General features: G+C 29.8%; 1 protein-coding gene and 1 long non-coding RNA gene across 2 annotated transcripts in view; both read right to left on the reverse strand.

The window, feature by feature from the left end:
- Positions 1-6799, reverse strand: part of LOC123270423 (peptidylglycine alpha-hydroxylating monooxygenase) — an 11167-nt gene extending 4368 nt beyond the window's left edge. Inside the window, exon 1 of the mRNA XM_044736456.1 lies at positions 6591-6799. Coding sequence (XP_044592391.1) covers positions 6591-6713 — 123 coding nt within the window. The 5' untranslated portion in view covers positions 6714-6799. The remainder of the gene's footprint in view (positions 1-6590) is intronic.
- The window catches only part of LOC123270424, a 24202-nt gene extending 15215 nt beyond the window's left edge, over positions 1-8987 (reverse strand). The window contains exon 1 of the long non-coding RNA XR_006510599.1: positions 8976-8987. This is a non-coding gene — a long non-coding RNA (uncharacterized LOC123270424). The remainder of the gene's footprint in view (positions 1-8975) is intronic.
- Positions 8988-19069: the final 10082 nt, after the last annotated feature.

The following is a 19069-nucleotide window of genomic DNA, read 5'->3' on the forward strand; positions in this document are numbered from 1 at the left end:
GATTAAGAATTAAAATCGAAGGTCGGAATTTTGTGTTAAGTAATTGTTAGGCGTAATTTTGGAAAATGCGAAGTTTTGAGATTCAGTTTTATTGGTAATTAAGATGTATGAATAAAGTAGAGAACTCTATAGAATGAAGTTAGCGTCGGTGGACGATTTTATATGGAAGTTAGGTAATTATGGTATTATATGGTATTCCGTCAGGTAGACGAGGTTGTTTATGTGAAATTAGTTCAGATAATTGAATAATTAAGAAGTTTTTATTGGGTAAAATATGTTGTTTGTTATTCCGTCAGTTGGACGAGGGTTTAAGAAATTAAGAATCTAGATGCGTAATGGTCTATGATTAAATTAAGAAATTAAGAATCTAGATGCGTAATGGTCTATGTTGAGTTAAGAAATTGAAGATAGATGCGTAATGGTCTATGTTGAGTTAAGAAATTGAAAATAGATGCGTAATGGTCTAAAAGTGAATTAGGAAATTAAGAAGATAGATGCGTAATGGTCTATGTTGAGTTAAGAAATTAAGAAGATAGATGCGTAATGATCTATGTTTAAAAGAATTTAATGATATTTAGTTGTAAGTTTTGGCAAGTGCCTGCGTAGGTGAGAGGTTCTCAAATTTAGTGATTGATAGGTTAATTTTAAGGGCAATATTTTAAGAAATTTTGTTAGAATTAAATTGTTTATATTAAATAAATAGTTGAATTGTTAATTGTTAATAATTGTTTCTCAGCATTACTTTTACAGCCTTTCTCAACTTCTCACGACCCGATCTTTCCTTCTCATGCTCCCCGGTTTCTGGGACACCGAGTATAAAATCCCAGTGGCGCCCTTTTCAAAGAGGAAAGGGGTGACCAATTGGACAGGGCTAACCACCCCGTTACAAACTACTACGCTTGAAGCATAAACACTAATAATAGCCGAAAACTGTAGAGGTAATATCCCTACTCCGTGCTGTTTACAGGGTGAGAAGTGACACCGGTAGACACATGGAGGGGATAACTTACCAAGTGATAATAATTGATGTTATCGAGCGGGATAGAAAATGATAAAATTATGAAAATGACTATTAAAAAGCAAGGGTTGGTGATGAAAAAGTGCAAATTTAGAGTTGTATGTATTTTTTGATGTCACATTATAAAAAAATAAAAAAAAAAAAAAAATTTATCAAAAAAATTAAAAAAAAATTTTTAGGGTGAACACCCCTTATCACTTAGAGATTAGAAAAATAGATAGTAGCCGATTCTCAGGCTTACTGAATATGCATAAAAAATTTCATGAGAATCGGTTAAGCCGTTTCGGAGGAGTATGGGAACGAACATTGTGACACGAGAATTTTATATATTAGATTAGATATTAGATATAAACTTTTGAACCATATGCATTTTCCGACTCAGTTCGACGAGTATAGTTGAAATATAGCAAAATTTTTTAAAAGTTCCGTCATGAGGACCAATGCAATAGTTAGATTTCTATGAAATCTACTAAAAAGGTTGACAGTTATTGATAAAAAAAACGCCATTCGGCCATACCCGACATGGATAGGTAGATTTCTTGTTTGAATATTGAAAAAAAAAACACGTTATTAAAAGGCAAAAATGTCCTAAAATTTATTTTTTATTATATTTTTGCAAATAATGATATGAGACCGACTACAACCAATAGATATTCGAAGACATCTTCCTAAAAAATAGGATTTGTAACAGACGAAAGTCATTTGATGATAATAGCTAAAAATTAATTTATTTTTGATTTTTTTTAAATTTTCCAAACTCCGAAATAAATTGAAAAAAGTATCAAAAGGTAACGAATAATAGCTCAAATCGAAGATAATTATGTGAATTTTGACATAAAGTTGATAAATTCAAGCTATCTTTTATGGCTTAAAAATTATTTAAAGAAAAAGGGCTGGAATACGTTCATTGAAAAATTTTTGAAAATTTTCAAATTCACGGAATTAATTAAAAAAATCATCAAAACTAGACAAATAATAGTTTAAATTGAAGGTTATTAAATGAAATTTAAGATAAATTTGATAGATTTTATCTATTTTTTACATCTGGAAGATTATTTTCATAAAAAATACAAAATTCAAAATTTTTTGAAAATGAAAAAAATTTTCAAACACCCACAACTCGTAAACTAACGGGCCGATTTTGCTCATCTTTGAACTTAATCTTGGTATTAATCCACAGAATAAGCCCACAAAATTTCATAAAGATCGGTTGAGAACTGTGGGCGCAATCCTGCTGACATGGCGCGTTATATCACATATATATATATATATATATATATATATATATATATATATGCAGCTATATATATATATATATATATATACATACATACATACATACATAAATACATATATAAACTTTTGAGCCAATGCCATTTTTCGACATTACTCGATAAAATAAAACATATTATGATAAAATTTTCCTAAAATTACAACATGAGACCGGTTACAATAGTTAGATTTCTATAGAAATCTACCTAAAAATAACTGTTCTACAGTTTTGCAATGATTGATATTTGTTTATTCTTAAGGTACCCGCTGCGTGCAATAGAAAAAATCAGAGCATATTCTATTACCCAGAAATTAGAAGTCTTAGTAAACAGATATTTACACAACTATCAAATATTTTCGGTTACGGTGATTTTACCACGTTGCTTCGAGCACGTTTATAGTATAATTTTAATGGGTATATTAGCTGAATTAACTTTAGATTTGGATTTAGCACATTGAAAGACATAAAAAGTATACTTAATTTAGTTAAAAAAAAATTTTTTACGTCTACACAAATGTTTTGCTCTGCGATTTTTAGAGGTTTTTTGCAATTTACCCTAATTTTGAGGGTGTACTGACCAAACCGACCTCAAATTCGCACAATAAAAAAATTTTCCTCAAATTCGACACAAATATTTGTGTTACTGACCGTCTTTACATAAACTAATGATGTACCTGAAGTTCCGAACGTTTTTTTATGAACAAACATCAAAAAAAAAATTTTTTTACTCCTGAAACTGAAAATGGTTTTTCAGATTCAAGAAGAGACAGTGAGTCCTACAAATGATATATTGGCTCCTCAAAACACAAAAACTACCCCTCCAGCTACCCCAAACACTTATGACATTAAAAAGAAATTCAGAAAAAATCTTTCCGAGAGCCTTTTGAAGCTGGCGATTTTTTGTACGACTTTTACAACACCCCCACACTATATAAAAAATCATCAAGCCGTTAGCTGCCCCGGAACTACCCCTTCAGCCACCCCAAACACTTATAGCATAAAAAAAAATTTGTAAGAAATCCTTCCGAGGGCCCTTTGAAGCTGGCGATTTTTTGTAAGACTCCTACAACACCCTCAAACAATATGAAAAATCACTAGGCCGTTAGCTACCCCAGAACTATCCCTCCAGCCACTCCAAAGACTTAGAAAATTTGCAAAAATTTGCAAAAATTCGTTACGAGGGCCCTTTGAAGCTGGCGATTTTTTGTAAGACTCCTACAATACCCTCACACAATATGAAAAATCATCAGGCCGTTAGCTGCCCCGGAACTACCTCTCCAGCCATCCCAAAGTTTTCCACTTAAAAAAAAAAAATTCAGAAAAAATCCTTCCGAGGTCCCTTTGAAGCTGGCGATTTTTTGTAAGACTCCTACAACAACCCCACAAAATATAAAAAATCATCAGGCCGCTAACACCCCGGAACTACCCCCCCCCCCAGCTATGCCAAAGATTTAGGTGTTTATATATAAATTTTCCTTGAAATTCTATTCTTGGTGGAAGTAATTTTTTCTTAATTCAAATTATCGTAAATACTTGATACAATAAATTTTTATATTTGATCAAGATTTTTAGACACTTTAGGGAAGCAGTGCCACCTACTTTAGCTAAGAAAAAAATTTGCTCACCTTGAGAAAATTTTTTTCTTGAATATTTGATACTCATTTTGTACTATTTTAGCGTGTAATTGTACATATTGAAAGAAAAGAAAAATTCAATATTATTTGATCTTCCCATTTTACATGTTAATCAATAAAAATATTAATGAAAATTTACTATTGAGATATTTAATTGTTTGGAGCAAGAGAGAAATTTTCTCAAGTCAGGAAAATTTACTTTTATCAAGAACAAAATTTTTTGGAGCAAGAGGCTGAATTTTCTCAAAACAAGAAGATTTTCTAATGTTAATTCCACATTCTAGTGTGTTAAATCAACACATGAAAATGTGAAATTCTACACATTAGAGTGTAATATTCTACACAAAAATTTTTACACTTCACACAATGACGAAAAATTTTTTACTGTGCGGATTTAGCATATTGAAATACAAAACCTTAGGTGGGTTCAGTCAAATGTACAAACCACTTTTTTTTTGGGTCTCGATGTTGTTAAAGATGATAATGTTAATAGCGATGAAATGTTATTAATTTCAGCAATCCAATCGAGTAATAATTATAATAAAATTTCGACCATATGGATAAGTATTAATTTGTCATTTAAGAATCTAAAGCTTATGATATAAAAATTAACTTGATTCAAGAGAAAAAAATCTTTAACTTAAATGATTGTTTTAAAGAATTTATCATATTGAATCAAGCAAAAAGATTCTTAAATGGAGAAAAAGTTATTTGATTAATCGAATTAATTTTTTTATCGGTGTATTTTTAAATAAACTTTGTTGATTTATAATTTTTTGCTTCCATTTCTTGATATACTCACAGACATCAAGAAGTCCGAATCATTAAAAGTGAAATCAAAAATTCATAGCCTGAGGTTGAAAAATATTTTTTTATTTATAAGAATCAATCGAAAATTTGATGCTTCTATAAAATAGATTCTACGTTCTAAACGGAAATATTAAAAATCGCTTTGGATATTTTAAATATAAACATTAAAAAAATAAATAAATATCTGTACATAGAAATTCTATATAGAAGATAAACACTTCCAAATGATTAAAAACTACTCGATTGAATAAACATTTTATTAAAAAATTGGATATTTTGTTGCATAGTATTGAAATCGACTTTTGTCGCATCAAATCTGGTAAATAAATTGAAAATACTTTCATATTCTCTCGTATTTTATATGAAAGTAATACAAGTTTATTCACATCTTTCATTATCGTTTATCATAATTTCTAAATATAGTATATCGGTGAAGTAATATCTAGTAAACACATACTGACAATAGTTTCCTCTGTTTATTAACTGGAGTTCATTTAATAGACGTCATAAAGTCCTTGAATTTCGGATTTTTATGAATGGATTATTCTATTCACAAGTAAAATCAATACTGCATTATAATTTAATTCACAATTAATTACTAAACTACATTTTTATTGAATAAATTTATTCCACGATTCATAAAGTTTATTTAATTGAGAAATTAGATATCAACTTTGAATTTTAACTCTAAAAATTCATATTTTTATTTACAGATAATTGATTAAATTGAATAATTGAATTAAATGTAAGTGCATGAGAAATAAATAATGAACAACATAATAATTGAATAAAAATTTCAAGATTGACATTGGATAAAAAAGTAATTACGTACTTATGAGTTTTTACGACGGAAATTAAAAGATACTGAAGTTAACAGACTTCGATTATCTTTAAAACTTCTCAACAGACAAATGAAAAAATTACAAAAAAAGTTAAATCAGATTTAACATATAGAATATGCAATTTTTTAAAGATATTCCTTTTCCATAATTAATTTTTTGTAAACCCAAATATTATCATTTGTCATTTGATTTTTTTCATAGAATTTTTAATAGAAACAAAAGGAATACAACGGTTAAAAAACAAAGATGTCATTGCTATTAGAATATTATAATTTTATAATAATATACTGTAGTGATTATTACATATTTCATCATCAATTATTGTTTGTTTTGCGATAAAATAAGAGCTTGAAAAATTTAATAATAGAATTTTTTAAATCAAATGAAGTCGCTAAGTTCAACATTTTTATTTTTTTTAGATGTTATCGATATTTTTTTCAAAAACTGGATTCATAAAGGTCCAAGGTTGACTTCAGAGTATAAAAGTTAGGTAACAATCGGAGGAAAATCTTCATCGTAATTTTGAAGTACAACTTTGTTAGCGTGGGAATATCTGCAGCAGTACTTAAAAAGTTACCTAAAAAATGTTGACTTTTTGTTATTATCAATACAAAAGTATCTTATTTTAGATTTGAATTTTTAAAAACTTATTGTTAACTATTTAACCACTCCAGATTGTTGACAATTTTACGGAAACATTGTAATTACATGTTAAGGTCAACATTTTAAATGTTTGTTATGATAATTTTACAGAAACTTTAACAGTTTACTGAAAGTTAAACCGAATATGTTATTTTATCAATGCCTAAAAGTGGTGTGTTCCGCTTCGTTACTCTTGTACAATGTATTGTTGTATTAATTGTTGATTGTTAATAATTATATTATTGATTATTTAATAAAATTTAGCTGTCAATAGTTAAAAAATTAAATATTAATTCATTATTGATATGAATATATTCACAATTACTAGATGTTGTAGTTCAATATTTAAAATCATGACAAAAATTACTTACAACATTTGGTCGAACATTCGGCATCAATAAAGGATACTTTTTTACTTCATTGTTACATTGTGAATCATCTATCACGAATGTTATAGAAATATACAACAAAATTTTTAAATATTTCTCTTTCATCTTAACTGTAGTACACTTTTAAAAATAAATCCACCTGACAGACACTTGTCACGTACACAAAAAAACGCTGCAATCGATATTTATGAATAAGTTGACTATAGGCATATGAATACCAACGTCATATGACGTCATTAGGAGAGCTGAAGCGCTGCTAGTGATGGCGGGAGAGTTTAAAATCGTTCGACTTTCGATAAAAATTAATCATGTGTAATTTTATAAAGATAAATCTAGTTTATACTGTAAATATAAAGTAATTACAAAATTCTAAAAATTTTTTCTCAGTTCTCACTTATTATCACTCTGAAAATTAACGTTGAAACAGTTCAACTAAATACATTGCTGAGAAAATAATTATGAACTTCATTAAAATTATAATTATTTTATTTTTTATAAAATTATCGTAATATTATAATCTACTTTATTTTTTGTGTTCATAAAAATTTTTTGCTATCCTGTGCAATATAGTATAAGACTAGAAGTAGACTGTTTTTATTTCAGCATTCATTATTAATCTTGATTAATTAAATTTATATTACTATGATAAAATTGACGTTGAGAGATCTATCAATATTAATATTAACATTATAAGAATCTATTCTGATTGTTTAATAATAGCTTATGAGCACTTTTTGATTTTTACTTTGATATTATATTGATTTGTACTTAATTTTTAAGATATTATATATGCTTTTGGCCGTTAGAGGACTACGTCCTACGGCCTCTTTCAATAAATTACAATTACAATTACAATTACAATTACATAAAGAAAAATTAATTTTTAACCAAGATAATATTAAGAGTAGGCCGTAATGAATTCAAATTGAAGTTAAATTTGTTTTGTACCGATAAACTTCTTAGTTCAAAAAATTTTTGCCTTAAAAACTAATAATTTGTTTTTTATAAAAGCTTTACAGATAAATTTATATATTAAGAGTAATAATGTTTTCAACTGGAACACTATTGAGAATTTATAAAGAAAAAAAAAACATTTATTTTTTTTAACTATAAAAAAGTGGATAAAGAATATTTTAAAAGTCGAAAAAAAATATTTGAAAAACGGTTGACCGGCAGGCCATCCCTGGAACTTCCCGCTTTTTTTGAGCTTGAAACGCTCGAAAATCTTCCTATTGGTTGATTTTTGAGCTCTTCGAGCTCAAAAATTCGATAATTATGTCAAAAAAACATTTATTTAGCAATTTTTAAATGGCTATAACTTTTGAACATCTTGTTCGATTTTGATTTACTTGGCGTCATTTGACATAGTTTTTCAAGAACAAAAATTGTTTAAAGAGTCTTGAGTTGATGGATCGAAAAATAAAAAATTAATTTAAGAAAACGATAATTTGAAAATTTTTAAATGGCTATACCTTTCGAACGCGTCATTCGATTTCGACTTACTTAGCGACATTCGGCGCAATTTTTTAAGTTAAAATAGTGTCTCTGAACACTGAGGCTGATGAGTCAAATATTTTGAGTTATTTCGAAAAAACTTAAAAAAATTTTTTTTTTTGGTTTTTAATTTTTGAATATCTTTGAAATGGCTTGACCGATTGACTTTAAAATCTAATCGGCTTGAAGTCTCAATGAACACTTTCGAATGCCGTATCGTTCGTCTTGATCAGTTGATTCGTTCTCAAGATATCGTGCAACAAAATTTTCTTTACATACACACAGACACACACACACACACACACGGCCGGACGTCTAGTCGGAAATAGTCGCAACAGCTTCCTAGGACCTCAGAACGTGAAAACTCGCATTCTCAAAATCGGACCAAAATCTATGATTTCCTACTTTTGAAAATTATTAATTTTCAAAGCGGGAAGTTAAAAATTTTTATTTTGACCAAAGAAAATAAATGAACTAATAAATGTTTTTTTTTTCATAAATTCCACTCACAAAAATTCTATCTTCAGCCGATAAGGTCGAAATTATTAACATCAAAATTATTCTTACTCTCAATACCCTGATAGCCAAGTTGGTCGCAACTTTCCGTCGATTTACTGCCGCAACTTGTTACCAAGTTGGCGGCAAGTCTTGGAAATGAACTCGGTTGTTCACCAAGTTGTCGGCAAAAATTGCTTTCGAAACTCTTTCGCACCAAGTTGACGACAAGTTTCTTAAGAAATTTGGCGACATATTGCGGCAGTAGATTGGTCTTGTTTTTCTCAGAAACTTGTAGCCAACTTGACGCCAACAGTTACAAATTCGGAAGTTGACCGCAAGTTGTCGCTAAGTTGGTGGCAACTATCTGACACCAACTTGGTTGGTCTGAAACTGTGGCTATCAGGGTATATATATAACGGTTAACTTAACATCAAGTTTATGGTAATTCTTCACTGAATTAGAGTTATAAGCAAATTGACGAAAATTTACGGTCGGCATTTGAATGCAAGTTAATAATCAAACTTGTAGTTATATTTTCGTTTAACTTCACTACAACTTCACTGAAAACTTGCGCAGCAATTTTTGACGTCAAATTGTAAAGTAACTAATAGGCCACATAACGGAAACCGCTTGCTTTTCCAACTCTTTCCATTAAATTGGCTTCAAATTGCGGGTGTAGATTGACAGCAAGTTTCAGTTAAGGTGGCTATCAGGGTATATAATAAAATAAATAACCATCATGATGGTAAATTCGTAGAAATCTACTGTCTGAATTCACAGTTAATTTGACGGCAAGAATTGGACATAACAAAGTTGTAGTAAAATTAGCAGTAAATTTCTTGCGTTTAATTTGCGGCAGTAGATTCCTATTGTGAAGAAATATCGGGAACTTTAGGCTTGTCGGTAACTTAACGTTGCCACCAACTTACCGACAACTTGCCTTCAACTTCTAAATTTACAACTGTTGGTGACAAGTTGAGGAGAAAGTTGACGACAATCTATAGTCCAGTCGGCCTGGAAAAAAATGGTTTGTTGGCAACTTTTCGACAAAATGGTCCGATTCTGGAATTGTTTTTTTTTTTTTTAAATACTCAGAAAAATATTCTCAACATTTGTGTATATATCGGAAGTGTTGTTTTTTTTATTTAAAAAATAGAGTTTTAGCATTGGGTTTTAAATTAAAATATCCCAGAAACTACGCAAAAGTAGTCGAGACATGCTGCAAATGAAATTTAGAGAATTAAATAAGGAATAAAATGAGCCAAAATCCGATGTCTCCACGACCAATAGTTTATGAGATATTAATTTTTTGATGAATAAAAAAGCGGTTCCGTTTAAGCACATAAACAAATAGCTGTAACTCCTCGAAAAATCATTCGATTTACTTTCTTTTTTTTTAAATTACAGCTATTGTTGTCTTCTATAAGCAAAAAATCAGCTAAGCTCCCGAGTAAAAATTAAATTATTATTTTTTACGAAAAAAAATAATAATTTTCGTTCGACCACCGCACCACTGCTGCACTACCGAAGTTTAGCGGACTATTACGCCACACGCTAAAAATTTACTCTTCCTAGCATCGCCGCACTACCACTGCACCACCCCCGCCGCTTCAATGCTATATTATACCTAAAATTCCATAAAAAATGGTATCATAATTAATTCATCACGCAATAATTAATTAATAAATAAGCCGACTAGAAATTTTAATGTTAGACCTATTGTTCAACCTCATTTTATCCATATGACTAATACTCAAACAAGAAAAAATTTTTAAATTAGGCCGAAGTAGGTACCGCGAAATTATTAATTTTTTTAGTCGTATTGTTGAAGTAGATTTTTAATTTCGTCCCTTGGGTTGCACAGAAGCGGCAGGGTATCGAAATACCCTGAAAAAATTTTAAAGATTAAACTGCAATGAGATTCGAACCTGGCTCGTCTGCATGAAAGTCTCGAACATTACCAACTGCGCTGCAAACCGCAGTTAACCCTTTCATGGTTTTGGGCGTTTCTAACACTCTTTTCCCACTCGCGGGGCAAGGGGATTGCACGCAATCCGGTGAGCGGAGCGCAGGGACGTATAGACAATAACCTCAATAATCGTTTACATGGTGAAGCCATAAAAATAATAAATACGGCCCTGAGTGAACACGCGGCAGGCATGAAAATCTGGTGGCGGGAGTTAGTCCGCTTACGCGACTGGCTATCCCTACTCCGGGAGAAAAAGTACTACACAGTCCGAATCGACCGTGAGAGGGTTAACTAAATTAACTTAGTTTATCTATTTGAATGATCAACAAACATTTTATTTCAATGTATGCCACCAAAAAGCGGTATGGTGCGGCGTTCGAACGAAATTTATTATTTTTTCGATAAAAAATAATTTATAACAAAATATCACAGCTGTGGTGCGGCGGTGGTGTGGTGAATGAAAATTTCTTTACTTGTCACGGCGGTAATGCGGCACTTGTAAAATAATCAAAACTGTCACAGCTGTAATGCAGTGGTGGTGCGGCGCTTAAAAAGCCGTGCAGTGGTGTTGCGGCGGTGGTGCGGCGGAATTCTGTTTTTACTCGGGACATCACCGCGGGAATAGTCAGGAAAGCTTTCTAGGACCTCAAAACGTCAAGATCAGATGAAAACTCGTTTTTCGAAAAACGGGGTAAAGCCTATAACTTCTGATTTTTGAAAATTTTCAATTTTCTTAGCGGGAGGTTAAAAATCACTGCCATCAGCCACTCGATAATTGCTGCTGTAAGACCTAAATCTTTCATTTCTTCTCTACAACTAGCACTTGCAATAGGAAAACAGGGGGCAAAGTGAGCCCCTTAAGGAAAAAATGGTCATATTCGTAGTTTTTTTCACTCTTTGCACTACTTTTAGCCCCTTGTCTGTAATTCAACATTGATAAGCTGTGTCCATTAAAATAAAAAAATCTAGAATGTGGGGCAAAGTGGGCCCCCTCTAAAAATCTTATCATAAACATATTTTTCGCACATTTTGAAAGCTTTGAGTTAAGATTTTTTTTAGTCGAATAAAACTTTTGCGCCTGAGCAATGAGGTGTCGTTTTCGACTAATTTTTTCTTGATCCCATCACGAAAATTTGTTCGCAATATCCTACAAAAAATTCTCTGAAAATTTGAGCCTTCCAATATGACTACCCGTGAAAAAATATTCTGATCGGGCTTGATATAAGCTGATAAGGCCATATTAAAATTTTTGATACGTTTATATCTGGCCTGATATGATCTGATATGGCCATATTTAAATTTTGATATGTCCTGATATGGGCTGATATGAAAATTGGCCACTATCTTAATAGGTCCTGAAATGGCCTGATATAACCTTACAAAGTTATATATACTTTGATAAACTTGAAAAAAAATCCCTGATCAGGGTTGATATAACTTGATATGAATTCATATAGTCTGATATACTTACCCTATCAGCACTTAAGTAGTCTTATATACTCATATAAAGGCATACGCGAGTAAAAAAACTATATAGCATTATATATGATTTATATATAATTATGTAGAGGCATAATATGTTATTTATTTATAATTATATAGATGTATATATAATTCATATACAATTATATATGATTCATATAGAATTCTACATAATTTTTTTTACTCCAGTGGGTATTTTGTGATAACCATAAAACATTCTCTTTTTCTATCTACCCGGGAAAAACGGATTAGATCTGGCTGCATATAAACAGATCTGGCCAGATCTGATAAGGCTGATGCCTGATGCTTGAACGACTAATTCATTACCTGTTTACCTACGAGACTTATTTGAATAATAGAGTTTGTAATAACTACAAGTAATGCAAATCACATCCATGATCGATGCGTAATGAACAAAATTTTTTATCAAATTTGCAAATTATTAATTATCAATATACGCTGATAGAAAGATTTATTAACTATTAACAAATTAATTTATTCGAAGACAATTATTTAATTTATTAAATTCTAATAAATATTTTTTAACATTCAAAAAATATTTATTTGGGAGGAAAGTATATTTATTAAAATAGTTTCTAAGTATTTATTAAGAGTTAACAAATATGATTATATCTGGCCAGATATAATAAAATCTTTCTATGTCTGGTGTATTTTTCAACCCAGATATAGTTATATATGTTTAGATCTGATCAGATATGGCTAGATCTGATCATGTTTGATGTATTTTTCAAATCAGATATAGTTATATCTGTTTAGATCTGATCACATATGACTAGATCTGATCATGTCTGATGTATTATGACACGGCGTGAAGTTAGCGCACGAGCGAAGCGAGTGCGCTAACACGCCGTGAATGATCGCTCATTTAAGCCACGAGTATCTTACACTATTTTGTAGCACCAGTGTCCTAAATTCGTCTTCAGTTTTATTCAAATTTAAATATAAAAATTAATTAAGGAAAAGCAAAAATAGTATATCATGCATAGCAGGACCGCAAGCATTCCAAATAAATAAAATTTAGAATGCTAAAATAAATAATTGCTTAAAAATAGTCTAATAGTATAATCTAATTGTAGTAATCGACAACGTTGCACGAGTTGCACATACTATTTTTTATTACAAATGCGGCGATATATGTGGGCCCAAAATCGGAATCCAGGGGCGAAGCCCCGGCGGGGGGTTGAGGGAGGGGGGCGGAGCCCCCCAGTCTCAAAAACAAATGAAAAGTTAAGAAAACAGAAAAAAATATATATCAACTAATAAATCCAAAGTGATTAATATTAATTAACAAAAAATAAATTCATACATTGAAACAATCAATACATAAAATTAAATAACATTAAATTTAGCTGTCACTTTATAATTTTTTTAATTTTCTTAAAAATGTTAATTTCCACTTTCTATTTATTATTAAAATCATGAAATGTAAAATCTTAACGAATATTTATCTTTCTTCCGATTGAACTTCAATGGTGAAATGGCAGTTTTGGAATACCATACATTGAGACTCTTCAAATTTTTTCACGCAAAAACCTAAGTCTTGATCATAAAATACTGTAGAACAGATAAATGAATGAGGAGTTTCACAATCGTCGAATTGAGAAGTTGAATTTTTCTTTCTTGCAACAGTATTTTTTTGCAAAGTAGATTTAAATTTTCTTTGATGGCGTAATGTATCAACTTTAACTTCATTTGATGCTGATGAACAAGGTTGGTCAAAGTTTGATGAAACATTATCTTTGGGTTTGGACATTAAGACTGCTGTTTTAATTAATTTATCATTTAATACTGGTAAAACATTTGAAATTTTTGTAAAATTTTTTTTCGTCGAAACATCTGAATCGGTTGATTTATTCAAAACGGTAATGTTTGTAATTACAGGAGATGGTTTAGTAGATGGGGGAGTGGATCCAACAGTATTTGTTTTTTTATTCAAAACAATTCCATCGGTGGTCATAGAATGAGTACGTTTTTTGTTGTTAACGGAATCGGCAATATAACCTTCAACTACTGTTGATGACTTCCAACCACCATGTCTCTTCATCACTGTCATATCACCTCCAGCATCAGCTAACAATGTGGCAGATGTTCGACGGAAACTATGTCCTGTGTATTTCTTTGCATTTTCTAATTTTAAAAATTCATCAATGGTTCTAGGCATTGAACCAAACTTGTTAATTCCTATGGGCTGACAATTACAGCGACCATTTTGGTAATTCAAAAAAAATCTATCTGTTTTATAGGTTTGGGGCCTAGGATCCATATATTCTTTTGCGTAGTCGTAATATATACCATTAATGGTAAATGATCTTGGCTGATTATTTTTTGTTGTCGGAACTTTAATGAATAAAGTGTTCTCATCAATTTTTTTGACATCTTCCAGTTTTATGTTCATGAATTCACTTCTTCTTAAAGCACGAAAAATTCCAAATATTAAACAAACCTGCAACAGTAAGAATAAAATAAACAAATGTTTAGACTATATAGACATTTTCATACTAAACATATCAATAAATATTTAATTACCTTTGTAGCAAGATATTTATTATCAGGGGCTTCATTTAGAAATTTTTCGATATTTTCTTTTGTAAAAATTTCAGATTTTTTAGCAACGTATTTACACATTTGTTTCTTCGAAAAAAAACGTTACGTTTTTGTAATTACCAATATCAACATCATCAAATGCTCTGATAGTAGTTTTCAACATCGAATGAAAAGCCCATAAATTGGGAGGGGCATATTTTTGAGAAAGATTATCAAAGTAGACTACAATTACATCTTCAGCAAAAGAATTTGATTTAACATTTTCTTTACGCCATGCTTTAAAAGCATTATAAGTTGCCACATACATTCGTCTAGATTTTGTTGGCATTGATTGTAAAGCTATATTCTTCGCCTTTTTTTTTTATCTCGTCAGGAACAAAATCATTATAATCATCGTCTAAATCACTGTAATCACTGTCCATATTTATTATAGAATAAGATTGTTGTTAAATTAAATAATGTTCAGAAAATATTTCACACCAGAATAATGTTTACGACTGAGCGAAATCGTTAATAAAAAATATTTGAGAATCATTAATAGAGGTTTTAGCATACTTCAGACTGAATCATAACCGATAAAAAGATGTAATTTTAATCATTAATTATTTATTATTTTGTATTTTGTCGGGGCTTTGAATGTTTTCAAATATATTTTTTCATTCTTTTCTTGCGGTGAAAGTCAAATTTTTAGAGCAGAAATGTATGAATTGATCGTAAATATAAGCCCGTAGCCTAAAAAATTCCTCTCTACTCGTTTCATAATTGTTTATTTAAGTCAACAGTTGAGCGAGTCCTAAATACGAATTTAGGACACGCAGTGCTATAAATTGAATTTACAAAAACTGTAAATAATATTTGAAAATTAAAAATTAATGTTTTTAACCAGTTTTGAAAATATTTATGTCAAATTATATCAAATTATTGTTATTGATAATATTAATAATTATTAATAATTAATATTAATTATGAATAAATAAATTAATAATAACTATAAACGATAAATTAATAAAATAATAATAAAAAATCATAAAATAATTAATATTAATTATAAATAATAATAATTATATCAATTATTAAATTATTATATCAATTTTCAATTATCAATGTATTAATAGGATTAAAGTACTTATTCTTTCATAAATAAATTTTTGAATATTTAAAATTTTTAAATTTTCAAATACAAAACAATGATAATTCAGTAATAATAATTCAATTTAATTTATAAAAAAACGCAATTTTTCATCAATGTTTCTTTATGACGTTATCACGTAAAACGATCGTCCGTAAACCGACTTTACAGACAACCAATTTTTTTTAAGTAATTTATTAACAAATTTAGAGCTGTAAAAACAATTATTTTATAGATAAAAAGCAATATAATTCCACCAAATAAGAACATTTTTACGGGGCGACCCTCGCGGATTATGTTTAAAATTTATGGAGGTGTTCTCTATCATAAGACAAAAATTCCTTGAGAGTTTTAGCTCTTAATACGCAGCGGTCTTGAAGTTATGATTTTTTGAAATTTTGGAAAAAATTTTTTTTCAACTTTTTCGTCAATTTTTCTGATATGAAAAAAATTTTTAAACAAAATCGACAAACATTGTATTTTGTAGAAAAAATTCTCAGCTTTTAAATGAAAATATTTATTTTTTCATAAACTCATCAGAAGACCCTTAAAAATCGAATTAAAGTGGAAAAATTGATTTTTTTCGGTGTGCAGCCCAAAATTCTTCAAATTTGAATTTTTTTCTGAAAGCTGAGAGTTTTTTACACAAAATATAGCGTTTTGCCGATGTGCATATTTTTTGTTTCGTCACAATTAAATTAAACGCAAATTCATTATAATTAAAATACTTTTATTTTTGAACTTTTTTGAGATGTGGACACAGTTTTAATGAAAGCATAACCAATTTCATCTTTTAAAGGCACAAAAGTGTGTAATGACTGTGTACCTTTCACTGTTTTCGATTGAGAATATCGTACGTCTAACACATTTTTTTTTATTAAATAATCGTCATTAGCTATAAAAGTAAAGTCAACGCTTGTAAAATTTTTCGTTTCCCAGGAAAACAAATCTTGTGGTTTCAGTATATGCCCTTTATTGTTCATTTGTAATGAAGCTCTAGCAGCATATCGTTTTAATGAACCCGCAAGACCATCGGATGGTCCTTTGCCATGGGCAGTTGCAAAAAAATGCCACTCAGCGTTGATTTCGAAGTCAGCATAATGATAACATAAGTTTGTAAATGCTTTCTTGTTTTTGAATTGTTGTGGAGCTCCATCAGAGAAGTAAAAAATCGTATTGATGACAGCAAACTTCTTTTTAAGAAAGGCAATCAATTGCTCTTGAAATAAATAAATTAAAACTGTGTCGTGCTTAAGATAATCTGAAATACCAACAAAGCTCAAATGCTTAATAGTATCATTTTCGTTATAATAAATCACCATTGGAAATATAGTAGCTTGATCATTATTCCAATGAAAGCCTTGAGCTGCTTCCTGCACAACAAATGCATAATTTTCCGCAAAGTCAAATACTACGGCGAATTCCCCGCTCTTTAAATTTAGTTTTGTCATTTAGTTTAGTCCACATTTTATATTGGATTTCATTAACATCAGATTCATTAAACGACACACGAAAATAATCAGCGATTTCTTTATTATTTGGACAACTATTGCACATTCTGGAAAAGCACGATTCTTTTGGATTGTTACAAACTAATTTATTTAATAAATTTTTGTAAATTGGCTGAGATTCTATAACCCAATCGGTGTTTTTCGCAAATTTTGGAAAATTACATTCTAAATGGAATAAATGTAATAAGATTAATAACTAGTTTTAGTACAATTATAGAGAATGTCAAATACACAAGTACCTTCTAACATCAATTTTACATTTTGATGAATAGTACAAACAACCATTTTTCGAGAACAGTTAAATTCAGATGCTATACGACTGACTTCCCAACTGTCGGGTAAAATTGAAAGCAGCTTCTTTTTTATTGATCTGTAAAGCAAACGATCGATCGTATTAATATGAAAAAATGAAGATACTTTAAAATGATCGATTGTTAAAAAAATTTACTTGTCACTTTCAGCGTTATATAATTTCTTCACTTTAGCTATCATGGAACAATGATCTTGATTAATTTTTCGGTAGGTAGATTCAGGTACTATTCCAAATTGTGATTGGAACTTATTCTCTAGGGCAGCATAGCTCTCATCAAGTTTTTTTACTCCATAATTTTTTTCAGAATATAACCTTAAATTAAACGCATGGAAAAATAATTAAGTAAGTTTTCACTCAGTAAATGAAAAACTTAATCAATAGAAAATTTTTACCTGTCTTTTTCAATAAGAGGAATTTTCAAAAATCGCTCTAAAGAATGATCATTGTAATCACATAGATTGTCGCTAAAATTACTGACAGTTCGAGATAAACTGCTTCCTTGAGTACAAATTTCAGCTGATATACTCAGACTTTCAACACTAATTTGACTTGAAATAATTTCCTCTTCCTCTGATGCCGGCGGAATATATTCTTTGACATGGAATCGACAACGCACACATAACATTGAAGTGTCATCTAAGTCAGGAAATTTCCAACGATCTTCGTCGGGAAATTTTCTTAAATCTTTAACTCCTTTTTTATCTAAAAGTTTCGTTTAATTAGATGTCAAAAGTCAATATTAAACACAAGGCCATTTATTTAATTGGTTCTACGTAGAGGTTATACATAAGAGGTCAAGTGCACTGTATTAGTTACTTACGTGACTCATTGAATGGATTACAACAATTTACTGACCGTATACGTTTACTCATGGCGATGAAATATCAAAGTAACGCAATAATTATTACTTAAAAAAATTGAGCAATTATATTTTTGTTAAGAACAAACGATCCGAAAAGAAATCGCTCAAAAAAGAATCACAAAATGAAAGTAAATAGAGGGAGTTGTGAGCGCCATCTGCATGATAAGTGACGAAGTATAGACTCATCTTTTAAGCAGGTGGTTCAAAATTTCTGAGTACTATAATTTTAGTATTAAAGAGAAAATTATATTACTATTCTGAATTATATTACTGCATAGTGAATCTAACATTTAATTTAATTGTGACGAAATAAAAAATATGCACATCGGCAAAATGCTATATTTTGTGTGAAAAAATCTCAGCTTTCAGAAAAAAATTCAAATTTGAAGAATTTCGGGCTGCACACCGAAAAAAATCAATTTTTCCACTTTAATTCGATTTTTAAGGGTCTTCTGATGAGTTTATGAAAAAATAAATATTTTCATTCAAAAGCTGAGAATTTTTCCTACAAAATACAATGTTTGTCGATTTTGTTTAAAAATTTTTTTCATATCAGAAAAATTGACGAAAAAGTTGAAAAAAAATTTTTTCCAAAATTTCAAAAAATCATAACTTCAAGACCGCTGCGTATTAAGAGC

Source organism: Cotesia glomerata, linkage group LG8 (genome assembly GCF_020080835.1).
Source record: "Cotesia glomerata isolate CgM1 linkage group LG8, MPM_Cglom_v2.3, whole genome shotgun sequence".
Taxonomy (NCBI): domain Eukaryota; kingdom Metazoa; phylum Arthropoda; class Insecta; order Hymenoptera; family Braconidae; genus Cotesia; species Cotesia glomerata.